Source organism: Salmo trutta, chromosome 16 (genome assembly GCF_901001165.1).
Source record: "Salmo trutta chromosome 16, fSalTru1.1, whole genome shotgun sequence".
In the NCBI taxonomy this organism is placed as follows: domain Eukaryota; kingdom Metazoa; phylum Chordata; class Actinopteri; order Salmoniformes; family Salmonidae; genus Salmo; species Salmo trutta.
This window is the reverse complement of record NC_042972.1, coordinates 57,803,612-57,821,929: the sequence shown is the minus strand read 5'-3', so window position 1 is coordinate 57,821,929 and position 18,318 is coordinate 57,803,612. Positions and strand designations below refer to the sequence as shown.

General features: G+C 42.2%; 1 protein-coding gene across 1 annotated transcript in view; it reads right to left on the bottom strand.

Annotated features, from left to right (window-relative positions):
• uqcc1 (ubiquinol-cytochrome c reductase complex assembly factor 1) overlaps positions 1-17,949 on the bottom strand; it is a 48,166-nt gene extending 30,217 nt beyond the window's left edge. Inside the window, exons 1-4 of the mRNA XM_029695083.1 lie at positions 17,739-17,949; positions 12,850-12,957; positions 8,509-8,619; positions 263-335 (exon numbers count right to left, since the gene is read on the bottom strand). Coding sequence (XP_029550943.1) covers positions 263-335; positions 8,509-8,619; positions 12,850-12,957; positions 17,739-17,813 — 367 coding nt within the window. The 5' untranslated portion in view covers positions 17,814-17,949. The remainder of the gene's footprint in view (positions 1-262; positions 336-8,508; positions 8,620-12,849; positions 12,958-17,738) is intronic.
• Between the last annotated feature and the right edge of the window lie 369 nt (positions 17,950-18,318).

The window sequence follows — 18,318 nt, the reverse complement described above, 5'->3', positions numbered from 1 at the left end:
CCTCCATCCATGGGACTGGTAAGGTCCACGCGGCCATTGTTCTCAACGCTATGGAAATGTACTCAAAGACTAGCACAACTACATCTCAGTCATAGATTTCTAACCTGTCAATGACTTATTAAATCAATTGCTTATGTTCAATTAATTATCAACAAAGACCTGTTGGCATCTGGCTGGAATAATAGGCTACCTCAGGTGATGAACTCTATAGAAGGAATTAACTACATAGAAGGAATCTGAATCTATACAGGTAAATACTTACTTTCAAAAAATTCGTCATAGTTGATTCTCTCCACACAGCATGTGTACATGCGCAAGGCAGCAATCTTGATTTTCTGCAAAAACAGACCGTAGCAATAAGTTGATAAGACAACAAAGACCTAAAGAGTATCCCACACCTTAACACATTCCACTTTCCTTTTAACTTCTCCAAAATATAAAACCAAAGTTCACACATAATAAAAGCAGAGGGCTTTGGCCCAAGGTGGGTGGTGGCATAAGAAGAGTGGATTGTGAATCATGGGTAAATCTCTCTCCGTCCGGGCATTCTGGGTAGGCTTGGCGCTGGCATGGGAGGCCCTCTTTGAGCGCAGCCTCAGCTGCTGTGCACGCAAGTCAACGTTCATTTAGGAACTCTGCTGCTACCCACTCACAGCACAGGCTATGGTTTGGAGTTGGTTTGGTGTTAAATGCAAAGGCATACCAACTTAAACCGTAAGACACGGTTCAGAGGAAGGCTTTTCAAGCTGATCTAAATTAAGCTACCTTTTGCTGTTCTAAGACCTTGTAGCAGTGGTGACAAAGTCCATGTGCAAATTGAGCAGTAGTGCAGACAAGAGGTAAATGACAGCTCTGACTTAAAAAAAGGGGCAATCTGCAGTTGCTACATCCATTTTCAGACTTATAAATTAATGATATATACCCATTGATTCTTGAAGAATATAAGTTATAAATGCCTCATGAGCTTAGTTCAACTGTCACACTCCATGAGAACCCAAAATATAAGCTTGTTTTACTCCAATTTTTGTAAACAAAGTCAATGTAAATAAACACTATATAGCCTCAAAACATTGTTAAAACCGAGGGTTGGTACCGAAGAGCCATACTGTTCTGGAACAGACCCGTTATTTTAAAAGCATGAGTACCAGTTAACCTCACTAGGGTAGGGGGCAGCATTCGGAATTTTGGATGAAAAGCGTGCCCAAAGTAAACTGCCTGCTACTCAGGCCCAGAAGTTAGGATATGCATATTATTGGTAGATTTGGATAGAAAACACTAAAGTTTCCAAAACTGTTAAAATAAATGTCTGTGAGTATAACAGAACTGATATGGCAGGCGAAAACCTGAGGAAAATCCATCCAGGAAGTGCTTTTATTTTGAAATGCCTGTTTTTCCAATGAAAGCCTATCCACCATACAAAGACTTAGAGCCCAGTTCACGATCTCTATGGCTTCCTCTACATGTGGCCAGTCTTTAGGCATTGTTTCAGGCTTTTACCCTGAAAAATGAGGGAGAAACAGCACTTTCAATGAGAGGCCAGTGGAAATTTCCAGACATAAGTCCAGCGCGTGACCGGGAGCGTACCTTTCTTGTTTCTCCTTTTCTATTGACGAAGCTTTTGTCCGGTTGAAATATTATTGATTATTTATGACAAAAACAACCTGAGGATTGATTTTAAACATCGTTTGACATGTTTCTATGAACAGATTTTGTCTGTCTGTTGTGACCGCGCTTTGTTCTAATGGATTATCCTCTTGAGCGTCTCATCCAGCAAGCGGGATCAACATCCAGCGAAAAACTCCTAGCGACATTAGCATAACGAAATTTAATATATATTTTTTTTCAAATATAGGACTGTCTCATATCGTTTTATAGATACACCTCTCCTAATTCGACCCACGTCGTCCGATTTCAAAAAGGTTTTACAGGAAAAACAAAACATTAGATTATGTTAGAGTACATGGTAAAAGTAGCAACATAGCAATTTTCCGACCAACCACATGCATCACAAATAACCAAAAAACAGCTAAATGCAGCACTAACCTTTTACAAACTTCATCAGATGACACACCTAGGACATCATGTTACACAATGCATGCATTCTTTTGTTCAATAAAGTTCATATTTATATATAAAAACAGCATTTTACATCGGCACCTGACGTTGACTAACTATTTTCCCTCAAATGCATCAGATGAAACAGCGCTACAATTTACTAAATTACTATTCGAAAACATTTTTAAAATGTAATATTGTCATTCTAAGATTTATAGATGAATATCTCTTGAAAGCACCTGTCATACCAGATTTAAAAATAACTTTACTGGGTAATCACACTTTGCGATAAAAGGGGATGCGATACTCAGAAAATTAGCTGGTAAACCTAGCTCGGCGCCATCTTGGAACAATCGCATATCACATCTAATCTTGTATACTATTGTCAATAATCCCTTACCTTTAGTTGTCTTCATCAGAAAGCACTTCCAGGAATCCCAGGTCCTGAACAAATGTATTTTCGGTCGAAAAAGTCCATCCTTTATGTTCCATTAGCTTGCTGTTGTTAGCGCGTCTGAAGGCTATATCCAACTGCTCCGTCGGGCGCGGGACAGCATTTTCGAAAAATAACATTTTTCCCCTCATTTAGGTTCGTTCAAACATGTCAAACGTTGTATAACATTATTCTTCAGGGCCTGTTTCAACAAGAGAGCCAATAAGATTCGAGGGGGACGATTGTATTGTGTTTCAAAACGTTTCCAAAGGAAGGGGTAGACAGGGCCGCCGACGTCACAATGGTGATGGCCCTCCTACTGTGACCAATTTCCACAGCGTCTCATTCATTCAGTTTTGACAGTAGAAGGCTCAAAACACTTTGTAAAGACTGGGGACATCTAGTGGAAGCAATAGAAAGTGCTCAATGAACGATAGCTCACGGTGTGAATAATAGGTAAAGATGTTTAGTCGAGTCCACAATTCAGAATTCCACTTCCTGTTTCAATCGGTCTCGGGGTTTTGACTGCCATACTCACAGACACCATTCAAACAGTTTTAGAAACTTTAAGGTGTTTTCTATCCACAGGTATTAATTATATGCATATCCTAGCTTCTGAGTTTGATTAGTAGGCCATTGAAAATTGGCAAAAAAAAAATCCAAAATGCGCTGTGGCGCCCCGTATCCTAGGGTAACGTCAAGAGGTTAATGAACAAAACTGAGGTTTTTGGACATAAAGAGGGACATTATCGAACAAAATGAACATTTGTGTAACATGGAGTCTTCGGAGTGCAACCATATGAAGATCAATGGTAAGTGATTAATTTTATCGCTATTTCTGACTTTTGTTACTCGTCTACTTGGCTGGTTACGGTTTGTAATGATTTGTCTGCTGGGCGCTGTTCTCAGATAATCGCATGGTTTGCTTTCGCCGTAAAGTCTTTTTGAAATCTGACACCGTGGTTGGATTAACAAGAAGTTAGTCTTTAAACCGATGTATAACACTTGTATTTTTATTTTTATCTAGACCCACAAAACAAAACACAACAATGTGTCTTATGCAAAGGCATAACTCTGTCAATCAGAAACTTATTTCAGTGTCTGCCTGCAAGCTGAAAATCTTTGCCAGCGTGTATGCGTATTTAGGCTACCTGCCCCTCCTAAGCCTAGGCTACTAAACTGACGTTACAATCATGATTCAGAAGATGGGGAGAGAGATTTTTATTAGCTAGAGAGGAATGGTTTAACTTTTTCAATGCTAGTTAACGATACTATAGGCCTAGTTATCACATTTCACGTTGGATTTATTAACTACAAAAAGGTAAGATGTGTTTTTAATTCTGGTGCCGCTCTAAACAAATAAGCTTGTTAGCTACAGTAAGCGAAAAAAGTATTTGATCCCCTGCTGATTTTGTACGTTTGCCCACTGACAAAGAAATGATCGGTCTATAATTTTAATGGTAGGTTTATTGTGAGGCAGAATAACAACAAAAAAATCCAGAAAAACACATGTCAAAAAATTTATACATTTATTTGCATTTTAATGAGGGAAATAAGTATTTGACCCATCTGCAAAACATGACTTAGTACTTGGTGGCAAAACCCTTGTTGGCAATCACAGAGGTCAGATGTTTCTTGTAGTTGGCCACCAGGTTTGCACACATTTCAGGAGGAATTTTGTCCCACTCCTCTTTGCAGATCTTCTCCAAGTCATTAAGGTTTCGAGGCTGACGTTTGGCAACTCGAACCTTCAGCTCCCTCCACAGATTTTCTATGGGATTAAGGTTTGGAGACTGGCTAGGCCAATCCAGGACCTTAATGTGCTTCTTCTTGAGCCACTCCTTTGTTGTCTTGGCCGTGTGATTTGGGTCATTGTCATGCTGGAATACCCATCCACGACCCAATGCCCTGGCTGAGGGAAGGAGGTTCTCACCCAAGATTTGATGGTACATAGCCCCGTCCATCGTCCCTTTGATGCGGTGAATTTGTCCTGTCCCCTTAGCAGAAAAACACCCCCAAAGCATAATGTTTCCACCTCCATGTTTGACGGTGGAGATGGTGTTCTTGGGGTCATAGGCAGCATTCCTCCTCCTCCAAACACGGCGAGTTGAGTTGATGCCAAAGAGCTCCATTTGTCTCATCTGACCACAACACTTTCACCAGTTGTCCTCTGAATCATTCAGATGTTCATTGGCAAACTTCTGACGGGCATGTATATGTGCTTTCTTGAGCAGGGGGACCTTGCGGGTACTGAAGGATTGCAGTCCTTCACGGCGTAGTGCGTTACCAATTGTTTTCTTGGTGACTATGGTCCCAGCTGCCTTGAGATCATTGACAAGATCCTCCAGTGTAGTTCTGGGCTGATTCCTCACCGTTCTCATGATCATTGCAACTCCATGAGGTGAGATCTTGCATGGAGCCCCAGGCCGAGGGAGATTGACAGCTCTTTTGTGTTTCTTCTATTTGCGAATAATCGCACCAACTGTTGTCACCTTCTCACCAAGCTGCTTGGCGATGGTCTTGTAGCCCATTCCAGCCTTGTGTAGGTCTACAATCTTGTCCCTGACATCCTTGGAGAGCTCTTTGGTCTTGGCCATGGTGGAGAGTTCGGAATCTGATTTCTTGCTTCTGTGGATAGGTGTCTTTTATACAGGTAACAAGCTGAGATTAGGAGCACTCCCTTTAAGAGTGTGCTCCTAATCTCAGCTCGTTACCTGTATAAAAGACACCTGGGAGCCAGAAATCGTTCTGATTGAGAGGGGGTCAAATACTTATTTCCCTCATTAAAATGCAAATCAATTTATAACATTTTTTACGTGTTTTTCTGGATTTTTTTGTTATTCTGTCTCTCACTGTTCAAATAAACCTACCATTAAAATTATAGACTGATAATTTCTTTGTCAGTGGGCAAACGTACAAAATCAGCAAGGGATCAAATACTTTTTCCCCCTCACTGTAGCTAGCTCAAAGGACAGTCAAAGTTCCTCCATAGAAGAAGCTCCTCCTAGAACTTTAATTTTGCTGGTCGGAACAGTGGAACACACAAAAAAAGTGTTTCTGTTCAGAATGAAACAATTGAAAAATAAACTTGGGTTCCAGCCCCTGGTTAAAAATATAAATGTTCATATCATGGCAGGTCAGTTTGTATCCATAGTTCTATGAATTTACATTTCTCCAGCCCCATCCCTCAGTGTTTCACCCCGAACAGGGGAGGGGAGGGCGCTTTCTTCTTGTTTCAACTGTTTATTACCACTTTAAAACACCATCCTCTGATACTCCCTACACACTTGTAGAAATCTGAGTGGATTGGATAGGTGTAATATGACAAAACTTCAGAGGGCAAGGTGGGGCTATTACCATATTGCTAATAGAGGTCGACCGATTAATCGGAATGGCCGATTAATTAGGGCCGATTTCAAGTGTTCATAACAATCGGTATTTCTGGCCACCGATTTGAAGACTTTTTTTTTTTTTTTTTACACCTTTATTTAACTAGGCAAGTCAGATTAAGAACACATTCTTATTTTCAATGACGGCCTAGGAACGGGGGTTAACGGCCTTGTTCAGGGGCAGAACAACAGATTTTTACCTCGTCACCTCGGAGATTCGTTTTTGCAACCTTCCGGTTACTAGTCCAATGCTCTAACCACCTGCCTTACATTGCACTCCACGAGGAGCCTGCGTGGCAGGCTGACTACCTGTTACGCGAGGGCAGCAAGAAGCCAAGGTAAGTTGCTAGCTAGCATTAAACTTATCTTATAAAAAACGATCAATCTTAACAATCACTAGTTAACTACACTTGGTTGATGAAATTACTAGTTTATCTAACGTGTCCTGCGTTGCATATAATCGATGCGGTGCCTGTTAATTTCTCATCGAATCACAGCCTACTTCGACAAACGGGTGATGATTTAACAAGCGCATTTGCGAAAAAAGCACTGTCGTTGCACCAATGTACCTAACCATAAACATCAATGCCTTTCTTTAAAATCAATACACAAGTATATATTTTTAAACCTGCATGTTTAGTTAATATTGCCTGCTAACATGAATTTCTTATAACTAGGGGAGTTGTGTCACTTCTCTTGCGTTCCGTGCAAGCAGTCAGGGTATATACAGCAGTTTGGGCCGCCTGGCTCACTGCGAACTCCATTTATTCCTAACAAAGGCTGTAAATAATTTGCCAGAATTGTACATAATTATGACATAACATTGAAGGTTGTGTAATGTAACAGGAATATTTAGACTTAGGGATGCCACCCGTTAGATAAAATACGGAACGGTTCTGTATTTCACTGAAATAATAAAGGTTTAGTTTTCGAAATGCTAGTTTCCGGATTCAACCATAGTAATAACCAAAGGCTCGTATTTCTGTGTGTTATTATATTATAATTAAGTCTATGATTTGATATTTGATAAAGCAGTCTGACTGAGCAATGGTAGGCAGCAGCAGGCTCGTAAGCATTCATTCAAACAGCACCTTCGTGTTTTCCAGCAGCTCTTCGCAATTCTTCAAGCATTGCGCTGTTTATGACTTCAAGCCTATCAACCCCCGAGATTAGGCTTGTGTAACCGATGTGAAAAAGGCTAGCTAGTTAGCCGGGTGCGCGCTAATAGCGTTTCAAACGTCACTCGCTCTGAGACTTGGGAGTGGTTGTTCCCCTTGCTCTACATGGGTAACGCTGCTTCGAGGGTGGCTGTTGTCGATGTGTCCCTGGTTCGAGCTACTGGCAATACTAAAGTGCCTGTAAGAACATCCAATAGTCAAAGGTATATGAAATACAAATCGTAGAGAGAGAAATAGTCCTATAATAACTACAACCTAAAACTTCTTACCTGGGAATATTGAAGACTCATGTTAAAAGGAACCACCAGCTTTCATATGTTCTGAGCAAGGAACTTAAACGTTACCTTTTTTACATGGCACATATTGCACTTTTACTTTCTTCTCCAACACTTTGTTTTTGCATTATTTAAACCAAATTGAACATGTTTCATTATTTATTTGAGGCTAAATTGATAGTATTTATGTATTATATTAAGTTAAAATAAGTGTTCATTCAGTATTGTTGTAATTGTCATTATTACAAAAAAATTAATAATAATTTTAAAAAAATTAAAAAACGGCTGATTAATCGGTATCGGCATTTTTTGGTCCTCCAATAAAATCGGTATCAGCGTTGAAAAATCATAATCGGTCGACCTCTAATTGCTAAGGCTATACCTAGTCAGATACGCTTTTCTGTCCTTGTAACCTGGCCAGAAAAACATCTCAGGGACCCATTTAAAATCTAGGGCCCAGCCCAGAGTTAACAACATTAGGAACCAGACCTAGCTTTATTTGAAACCTTTCACATATTTTGAGTGTTTTCTTTAGTCCCAGATGGGCGGGGTTTGTCGTTTTCTATCGGTTCCATTGCAATAGGGAAGCTCAATCAAGCACAGCTAAAGTATTTATAATGATTTCAAATGGTAGGCTATTTGAACCCAGGTCTGGGCCCAACCCATGAGAGGGTGGTTTTAGAATGCATTGTCACCCCTAACCCATGGAGGTACTTGGCTCGTCCACAGGGAAGATTCCTGGTTCACCACAGGGTTAATGCTCCCCTGCTGGGGTTCATAAGCCTCATATCCCCCTGTAACCAGGATGGACAATTAAGTGCAAGGCCTGTCTTTAGAGATGGGAATGTGTGCATTCAATGTGACACAGGCATTTGTTAAACAACACTGTTTTTAAAATCAGAACTAAATTAACGATAGGTCTAAAACAACGAGAGAGTTGCAATAACTCCCATTTCGGGACACATACTTTTGGATGCATCTTGTGTGTAAATGTTGGTTGAAACGCTGTCCTTCACAACTGAACCTCAATAGATCATTGAACATGACATCCTACATATAGATTAAAGTGTGAGCTGATAAATCATAGACCTTACTTGTGAGAGACTTACAGTAATGCTGTATGAAGAACTGCAGTGGATGGACATTTGAGTGGTTTGGTGAATGCTAGAGGCACTTACCCATTTGTTGTATTTGAGAGGTCCTGTGAAGCCCATGGCCTCGATGAGCTTGGTGAAGGCCCCCACCTCCTCTTCCATGGCCATCTGTGGGGTTTCTTTCACATTAAAGAGCTGGGAATGGAGAGGGAAGAGCCTTGACGCATGATATCAGCTTGAAAGGTAGCCCAGTAAGCCTACTACAGACACTGACTAGTGATGCGCGGATCAGCGGTTTTCAAAACCACAACCATCTGCAATATCAAAAGAACTGATCCGGCACCTGCCCGTCTTGACGTGATACAGTAAGGGACCCGCAACATGTAAATTCAAAATGCAACCGATTAAATATTTCTCAGAAACACATTTAAAATGTCAAACATGCAACAATAATGGCTTGTTTTTTAGCATGTAGGCTAAGCATTAACAGCTAACCAGTGATAGGCTACTTTTTCCAACCTGCTAATGAACTCAGCAAAAAAAAAAGTCCTCACTGTCAACAGCATTTATTTTCAGCAAATGTAACATATGTAAATACACTGCTCAAAAAAATAAAGGGAACACTAAAATAAAACATCCTAGATCTGAATGAATGAAATAATCTTATTAAATACTTTTTTCTTTACATAGTTGAATGTGCTGACAACAAAAATCACACAAAAATAAATCAATGGAAATCCAATTTATCAACCCATGGAGGTCTGGATTTGGAGTCACACTCAAAATTAAAGTGGAAAGCCACACTACAGGCTGATCCAACTTTGATGTAATGTCATTAAAACAAGTCAAAATTAGGCTCAGTAGTGTGTGTGGCCTCCACTAGCCTGTATGACCTCCCTACAATGCCTGGGCATGCTCCTGATGAGGTGGCGGATGGTCTCCTGAGGGATCTCCTCCCAGACCTGGACTAAAGCATCCGCCAACTCCTGGACAGTCTGTGGTGCAACGTGGCGTTGGTGGATGGAGCGAGACATGATGTCCCAGATGTGCTCAATTGGATTCAGGTCTGGGGAACGGGCGGGCCAGTCCATAGCATCAATGCCTTCCTCTTGCAGGAACTGCTGACACACTCCAGCCACATGAGGTCTAGCATTGTCTTGCATTAGGAGGAACCCAGGGCCAACCGCACCAGCATATGGTCTCACAAGGGGTCTGAGGATCTCATCTCGGTACCTAATGGCAGTCAGGCTACCTCTGGCGAGCACATGGAGGGCTGTGCGGACCCTCAAAGAAATGCCACCCCACACCATGACTGACCCACCGCCAAACCGGTCATGCTGGAGGATGTTGCAGGCAGCAGAACGTTCTCCACGGCGTCTCCAGACTCTGTCACGTCTGTCACATGTGCTCAGTGTGAACCTGCTTTCATCTGTGAAGAGCACAGGGCGCCAGTGGCGAATTTGCCAATCTTGGTGTTCTCTGGCAAATGCCAAACGTCCTGCACGGTGTTGGGCTGTAAGCACAACCCCCACCTGTGGACGTCGGGCCCTCATACCACCCTCATGGAGTCTGTTTCTGACCGTTTGAGCAGACACATGCACATTTGTGGCCTGCTGGAGGTCATTTTGCAGGGCTCTGGCAGTGCTCCTCCTGCTCCTCCTTGCACAAAGGCAGAGGTAGCAGTCCTGCTGGTGGGTTGTTGCCCTCCTACGGCCTCCTCCACGTCTCCTGATGTACTGGCCTGTCTCCTGGTAGCGCCTCCATGCTCTGGACACTACGCTGACAGACACAGCAAGCCTTCTTGCCACAGCTCGCATTGATGTGCCATCCTGGATGAGCTGCACTACCTGAGCCACTTGTGTGGGTTGTAGACTCCGTCTCATGCTACCACTAGAGTGAAAGCACCGCCAGCATTCAAAAGTGACCAAAACATCAGCCAGGAAGCATAGGAACTGAGAAGTGGTCTGTGGTCACCACCTGCAGAACCACTCCTTTATTGGGGGTGTCTTGCTAATTGCCTATAATTTCCACCTGTTGTCTATTCCATTTGCACAACAGCATGTGAAATTTATTGTCAATCAGTGTTGCTTCCTAAGTGGACAGTTTGATTTCACAGAAGTGTGATTGACTTGGAGTTACATTGTGTTGTTTAAGTGTTCCCTTTATTTTTTTGAGCAGTGTATTTGTATGAACATAAGATTCAACAACTGAGACATACTGAACAAGTTCCACAGACATGTGACTAACAGAAATTAAATAATGTGTCCCTAAATAAAGGGGGGGGGGGTCAAAATCAAAAGTAACAGTCAATGCAGCTGGTGGCCACACCAGATACTAAGCACTGCAGTGCATCTCCTCCTCATGGACCAGATTTGCCAGTTCTTGCTGTAAGATGTGTTACCCCACTCTTCCACCAAGGCACCTGCAAGTTTCCGGACATTTCTGGGGGGAATGGCCCTAGCCCTCACCCTCCAATCCAACAGGTCCCAGACGTGCTCAATGGGATTGAGATCTGGGCTCGTCGCTGGCCATGGCAGAACACTGACATTCCTGTCTTGCAGGAAATCACGCACAGAACAAGCAGTATGGCTGGTGGCATTGTCATGCTGGAGGGTCATGTCAGGATGAGCCTGCAGGATGGGTACCACATGAGGGAGGAGGATGTCTTCCCTGTAACGCACAGCGTTGAGATTGCCTGCCTGCAATGACAACAAGCTCAGTCCAATGATGCTGTGACACACCGCCCCAGACCATGACAAACCCTCCACCTCCAAATCGATCCCGCTCCAGAGTACAGGCCTCGGTGTAACGCTCATTCCTTTGACAATAAACGCGATTCCGACCATCACCCCTGGTGAGAGACAAAACCGCGACTCGTCAGTGAAGAGCACTTTTTGCCAGTCCTGTCTGATCCAGCGACGGTGGGTTTGTGCATATAGGCAACGTTGTTGCCAGTGATGTCTGGTGAGGACCTGCCTTACAACAGGCCTACAAGCCCTCAGTCCAGCCTCTCTCAGCCTATTGCGGACAGTCAGAACTGATGGAGGGATTGTGCGTTCCTGGTGTAACTCAGGCAGTTGTTGTTGCCATCCTGTACCTGTCCTGCAGGTGTGATGTTCGGATGTACCGATCCTGTGCAGATGTTACCCATGGTCTGCCACTGCGAGGACGATCAGCTGTCCGTCCTGTCTCCCTGTAGCGCTGTCTTAGGCGTCTCACAATAAGGACATTGGAATTTATTTCCCTGGCCACATCTGCAGTCCTCATGCCTCCTTGCAGCATGTCTAAGGCACGTTCACGCAGATGAGCAGGGACCCTGGTCTTTTGGTGTTTTTCAGAGTCAGTAGAAAGGCCTCTTTAGTGTCCTAGTGTCCTTTTCATAACTGTGACCTTAATTACCTACCGTCTGCAAGCTGTTACTGTCTTAACGACCGTTCCACAGGTGCATGTTCATTAATTGTTTATGGTTCATTGAACCATAAAGCATGGGAAAGTGTTTAAACCCTTTACAATTAAGATCTGTGAAGTTATGGATTTCTACGAATTATCTTTGAAAGACAGGGTCCTGAAAAAGGGAGTTTAGCATTGAAAAAGTTCATCCATTCTTCTCTAGTTAATAAAAAAAAAATCTATCTTCTGAATCACACTTGTAATGTCAGTACAGTAGCCTATGCTTCGGAGGGAAGAGGGGCAGGTAGACTAAACACGTACACACGCTGGCAAAGATTTCAGCTTGCAGCCAGACACTAGAATATGTTTCTGAGTGGCAGAGAGGGCTTTGCATAGGTGCTTTATTGCGTTTTTTTTGTGGGACTAGAACAAAAATGCCTGGAACGTAAAATAACATTAACCGGATCCCATGCTTTTAAAATAACATCTGTTTTAGTATAGTATGGATCACTTTTATTAGTTCGGTTCCCCGAACCAGTTCCAATCCCTAGTTAAAACAGTGTACAGGTAGTGTGTATTTTGTGAAATAACTGATTATGATATGCAAGTAGAGGGATTTATGTTTCTTGAACAGTAACGCAATTGAGAATCGATTCACGTTTTTATGGAGTATTGGCCGTTTTGCCTCCCAGAGCCAATTCGTCTTTTAAAACAGAACATGTTACTCATTTACATTTTAGTAATTTAGCAGACGCTCTTATCCAGAGTGACTTACAGTAGTGAATGCATACATTTCATATATTTTTTCCGTACTGGTCCCCCGTGGGAATCGAACCCACAACCCTGGCGTTGCAAACACCATGCTCTACCAACTGAGCCACACGGGACTTACTCCTTATTCCAAGGACCTTACATTAGGCTCCTTTAGTTCAATATTGGGCTAACTTAGGCTTTGGCTAGACTGAAAATACGATCAGGGAAGGCACATTTGCTGTTGTTCCAGCCTTGATGCGAGTCATGGTGGTTAGCACATACCTGTGAAGTGCTGTGAAGGGTCCGGCATTGTGTCTGGGACGGAGAGGTTGCGGCTAACAACCGGCAAGCAATTAAAGCTCTTCCAAGACAGGCCTCTTGCTCTAATGCCTAAAAGAATGACAGAATAAATATGGCATTAGGTAAAATCCAATAAAAGGTACTGTCGGATGCAGTTAGGCCTACTGACCAACATATTGGGAGTGGATGTACCATGCAATTATATACATTTTATAAAGAAAAATATGTGCATGTGTCCATGGTAGGCTAAATGTTCTCACAAAGCTTTTAAGTTTTGCTTAACTATCATAGCTACCTGCAGGGACATCGCTAGGCCTATTTTAGGGGGGCTTCAGGGAAGGCTGCTGCTGGAGAGGCTGCTGCATGCGCTAGTGACAGTTAGGTCTACTTGTATCTAACATTTTGGTTAACGTTAGCTACTGCTGTGGCTTGAGACTGCTAGCTAACAGTAAACTGACAGGACGGATTCATGCAGATAGGCTACGATGCGAATTTGTGGTAAGTTAGACCAGAGAGAGCGAGAGAGAGAGCGAGAGCGAGAGCGAGAGAGCGAGAGAGCGAGAGAGAGAGCGAGAGAGAGAGAGAGAGCGAGAGAGAGAGAGCGAGAGAGAGAGCGAGAGAGAGAGAGCGAGAGAGAGAGAGCGAGAGAGAGAGCGAGAGAGAGAGCGAGAGAGAGAGCGAGAGAGAGAGAGAGCGAGAGAGAGAGCGAGAGAGAGAGCGAGAGAGAGCGAGAGAGAGAGCGAGAGAGAGAGAGAGAGAGCGAGAGAGAGAGCGAGAGAGAGAGCGAGAGAGAGAGAGAGAGTGTATTCACTACTATAGACTTGTCATAATCAAAGCTTTGTTAACCAATACGTTTTTATGTGAGGCTGCCTGTAAGTTACAGTGTACCAGACGCTGCGAGCTAGCTAACGGTAACGGTGTCTTTTAAATTCGACATAAGTTATGTGGCGATGATATCTAGTTAACGTTGTATTTAATGTAGTTTTGCTATCTGTGCCAGGCTATAAATGAGACAGATGACGTAACATCATGCACATATCTTTTCATACTCAATTGCTTTCATTCAGTAGGCCATTGCAAAACAATTATCAGTAGGTCATGTGTAGAAAAGGTGACACTGTTGATCACAATGTGATTGTATTATCCTCAATTTCTCAACTGTAGGCTAGCTAACGACTAACGTTAGATGGATATACGGAAATTCTTCGAGAGGCAGCCACCAGCTCTGCCGAAGGCCAATCTGGTGAGAAATGAAGATTTTACCAGTTCAAACAAACAAATTAAAACTTAAACTGATTAATAATAAACTGATTAATAACCTATTAAGCCTTCAGTTATTGTAAATATAAGTTTAATAACAATACATGTCAAAACACAGCAGACAAAAATGAGAGAAAGAAGCTGGAGGCTGACAGGGCTGAGGGAGCATGTCTGATGACGGTTAGTGATAAAAAAAAAGAAGCAAGTAGATGTTTAAGCTTTCAGTTAAATTTGTACAGCATATGTCTTACTTAAAGGGTCATGCAGAAAGAGAGGCTTCTATGCAAGGCAGAGACCAATAAGTGAGAGAGAGCAAGCATGCCCAGAGAAAGAGGGACAACAAACAGATCCAGCGAGGCAGGGACAACAAACAGATCCAGAGAAAGAAAGTAATCAAGCCGCTGCAGCAACTCCTTCCAGAAATGAGAGCAATTTAGGTGACAAAGACACTGGGCCCAGACAAGTGAAGCTGAATAGCTACCCACACTAAAGTTTTGGTACACAGAAAAGGGCATTTCAGCACTGCTGGTTTGAGAAATACAAATTGGGTAAAGTACTCTGTCCACAAAAACGTAGCTTTCTGCTTTCCATGTAGAGTTTTTGGCAAAAACATTACATTTGATTATTTTGTCAGTAATGGCTGCAAAAATTGGAAAAAACGTTGTTTATCTTCGGTAAACATGAAATGGCACAAACACACAGAGACAGTCTTGTGGCATGGCAAAGCTACCAGGCAACTAGCAGTCATGGGAACATTGCTCAGATTTTAATATCTGCCCAAGCTAGTGATATTGCAGAGAGAAGGGAGTATTTGAGGAGAGTTGTTGCAGTCACCTCAATGTTAGGAATACAAGGACTCTTTCCGTGCCAATGATGAATCTAGTGAGAGCACAAATAGAGGGAACTTTCTTGAATGTATGGAGCTTTTGAAGGAGTTTGACCATTTCCTGCAAAGGTACAATACTCCATCAAATGCACCATCTCTCTCTACAAAATCTCAGAATGACATGATCGAATGCTGTGCTCAAGAGATTATGGACACCATGGTCTCTGAGATATCAAAATCTGGAATGTATGCCATTATGGCAGATGAGGCCAGGGATGGGCAGTCTGAACAGTTGGCTCTGTGTGTTAGGTATGTGACAGAGGGGACAGTTAAGGAGCGTTTACTAGCACTAGCAGAAATCAAGTCATTTGATGTCCAATCGATAGCAAATGAGTTGCAACAGCAACAACAAATGAGAGGGGTAGCAGGCCTAAAGTGCGTTGCACAGACCAATGATGATGCAGCTGTCATGAGTGGGTCCAAAAGAGCACAAGCACATTTCAGAGTGCTGCATCCAGAGCAATGTACATAAATTGCCTATGCTCATGAGCTTAATTTGCTGTTGTGTCATACTTGCAGGGCTGTTTTGGAGGCTGCTGAGTTTTTTAGTTTCTTGGAGAATGCGTATTCATTTTTCAGTACATCCCTAATTTCACTCCAATCCCTAACCACCACAAGTTCAAAGAAGCTCAGTCCAATCTTGGAATAGCATCAGCTGAACTTGTACAGCTCTCAAACACTCGCTGGGCATGCCAGCTGTGGTCCATAAATGCAGTCCTGGACACTAACTGCTATTATTGATTGTCTATCTACCATTGGATCCCCCATGGCTGTTGGTCTGAGAGCAAAGCTTCATAAGTTCTCCACTGTGTATTTGCTACGGATGTGTCAGACCCTTCTTTCTGTAACTGAGGGACTACATAAGTTCCTCCAGAAAGAGACTGTAAACCTGGCAGAAGCTTGTTTCAGCAAACAAGCTGCATGTGACACACAGATAGGCAAACACACAGATGCATTTGCCACAGAACTTATTGACAGAACCAAAGCACCCTGTGAAATTCACAATATTCCAGAGGCAGATGCAGCAAGAAAGCGCAAACAAAGGAAAATGTAAGATTTTGTGGTGGAGACCTCCTTGGGTTTAGGCACAGAATTGTCATGTTCCCATACAATGAAAACAGAGTTGTTGCTCCCCTGCTTGGACAGGATGGTTTGTGAGCTTGACCAGCGATTCTCAACTGTAGATGCAGGTCTACTCAAAAGGCATACCGGCATGCAGCCCCAATTCAAAAAACTTCCTAGGTACATCATGCTTAACTGAGTTTGCCAGGCACTACGGTATTGATGTTAAAACAGAAGAGATGTTGGTGGCCAGAAACTTCCTTGCCCGGAAAAAACAGTCTGGATGTCCTCCCAAAGATATGCTTGCTGTGCATAACCTCCCGGATGATGATATGTTTCCTTCTCTGAAGGAAATCATTCAGGTTGCCCTCACAATTCCTGTGAGCAGCTTAGTGCTTGGGCCACTAAGCTACAATAGTGTTATATACATTTTATTTACTAAGCAAGTCAGTTAAGAACAAATTCTTATTTTCAATGACACTAGGTTACGCTGCTGCCTTTAAAAATAGGAGGTATACTTTGATGTGTCCGCCAACAAAATAAGCATCAAAAGAGAGAAGTTCTGTAATATTTGTTTGGGATCTTACTTTATCAGATTTTATTCCTAATTATTTTTCAGTTTTTAAAATCATATTTAGCTCATTAGTTGAATTTAGTTTTGCCCCATTGTGGATGATACTGTTTAAGATGTTCCACGTGTCTGAATTATTGGGTTAATGTTGAGCAACAACATTTTTCCAATGGTATAATATGACCTGCATGTCTTCACATTTTTCCCTCTCTCTCTCTCTCTCTCTCTCTCAAAATAACATCTAAAAAGTATTTTGGCTAGATAGTACAGCCATTTTTGTGCCTTTTGTTGGTGTTGGATGGATGGGGACAGAGTGGACTTTAATTTCTTTATTTGGATAGAATTTAAGTCATATTAGATCAGTGTCTAACACAAACTATGAGACAGGTATACTTTTAGCCAACCTTGACGAAAAATAACCTTATTTTGATCGATTTTACACCCGTTGTTACTCTAAAAATACATGATGAAAATACGTTTTGGGGGCTTTAAAACAAATCCTGGGGGAGTATGCCCAGACCCCATACATTAATCTCTAGTGACGTCCCTGGCTACCTGATTGCCTTTCTGACTCCAACACATTTGATTCTCGAGAGCTAAGCTACATGTATACCAATAACATTTTGTATTGCTGTCGTTGTGATCTTAGAACCCCAACTTGGCCCCTGGTTTTGTGAAGTGTATAAGAGTTAGTTACTGCGGACTGTTCTCAACTGCAGCAAAAAGATGAAGCAGCCTACCACGTCATAGTGTGTAATCAAGTACATCTCTAGAAGTTTTACACAGAAAGGCAAGGAGATAGAGTACAATTTAGGAAGAATATTGAAATAAGTTAGTGACACCCAAATTCACCTGGGTTGGAGGTAATGTTAGCTGACATTGGCTAACGTTAGCTCATGTTTTTCTTATGTTTTTGGAACATTCAATAGAGTAAGGCTATGATCTATTATTCATGTTCCAACCCGACAAGGGCGCACAATTTGGTTGACCCCGGGTGTTACCTTATTTGGCAACCAATACAGAAAATGTTGCGACTTGACAGTTAGCTAAGCTAGCTAGCTATAGCCTTCATGTGAGCAAGCCTTAAATTACCTTGCCGAAGGTGACTCTGGATGCTGACGTATTTATTATGTTCCTCACAGCGGACTGCAATGGTCGCCGATACATGACTCCGCCAAAAGTTACAATATTTAACCTACGTATTGAAACCAAGAAGCAGGAAAAATATTGTTTTTCAATTAAATCTTCACGTTTTGTAACACTGGCCCTCCTTCTTCTTTGGGATTTGGTTGGTGGATCGCACCCAACTTTTAGGTGCATACACTGCCACCTAATGTACTGGCGTGTGAGGCCATTCACGGCCTACCTGGGTAACTGCAACTTCGGGCACTTTGGCGTTGCAGGCTTTCATAAATTAAACTTATTGAAACACAATTTTACAAGTATTATAATTGTCTTTGATTTGTCTAGAAGCAATATCTGATAATGGCTGCGATCGTACTATTCAGGTGTGTATATATTTTTGCAAATTTCTCTCAGACAGCCATAGACAAATGTAATTTCTGTCAAGGCATTAAACATCATCTTACAATTCATTTATAACACATTTCTTATACATGTGTACATGAACGTGTATGAATATTATTTTAAGTGATTTTTAAGGTTTTCCTTA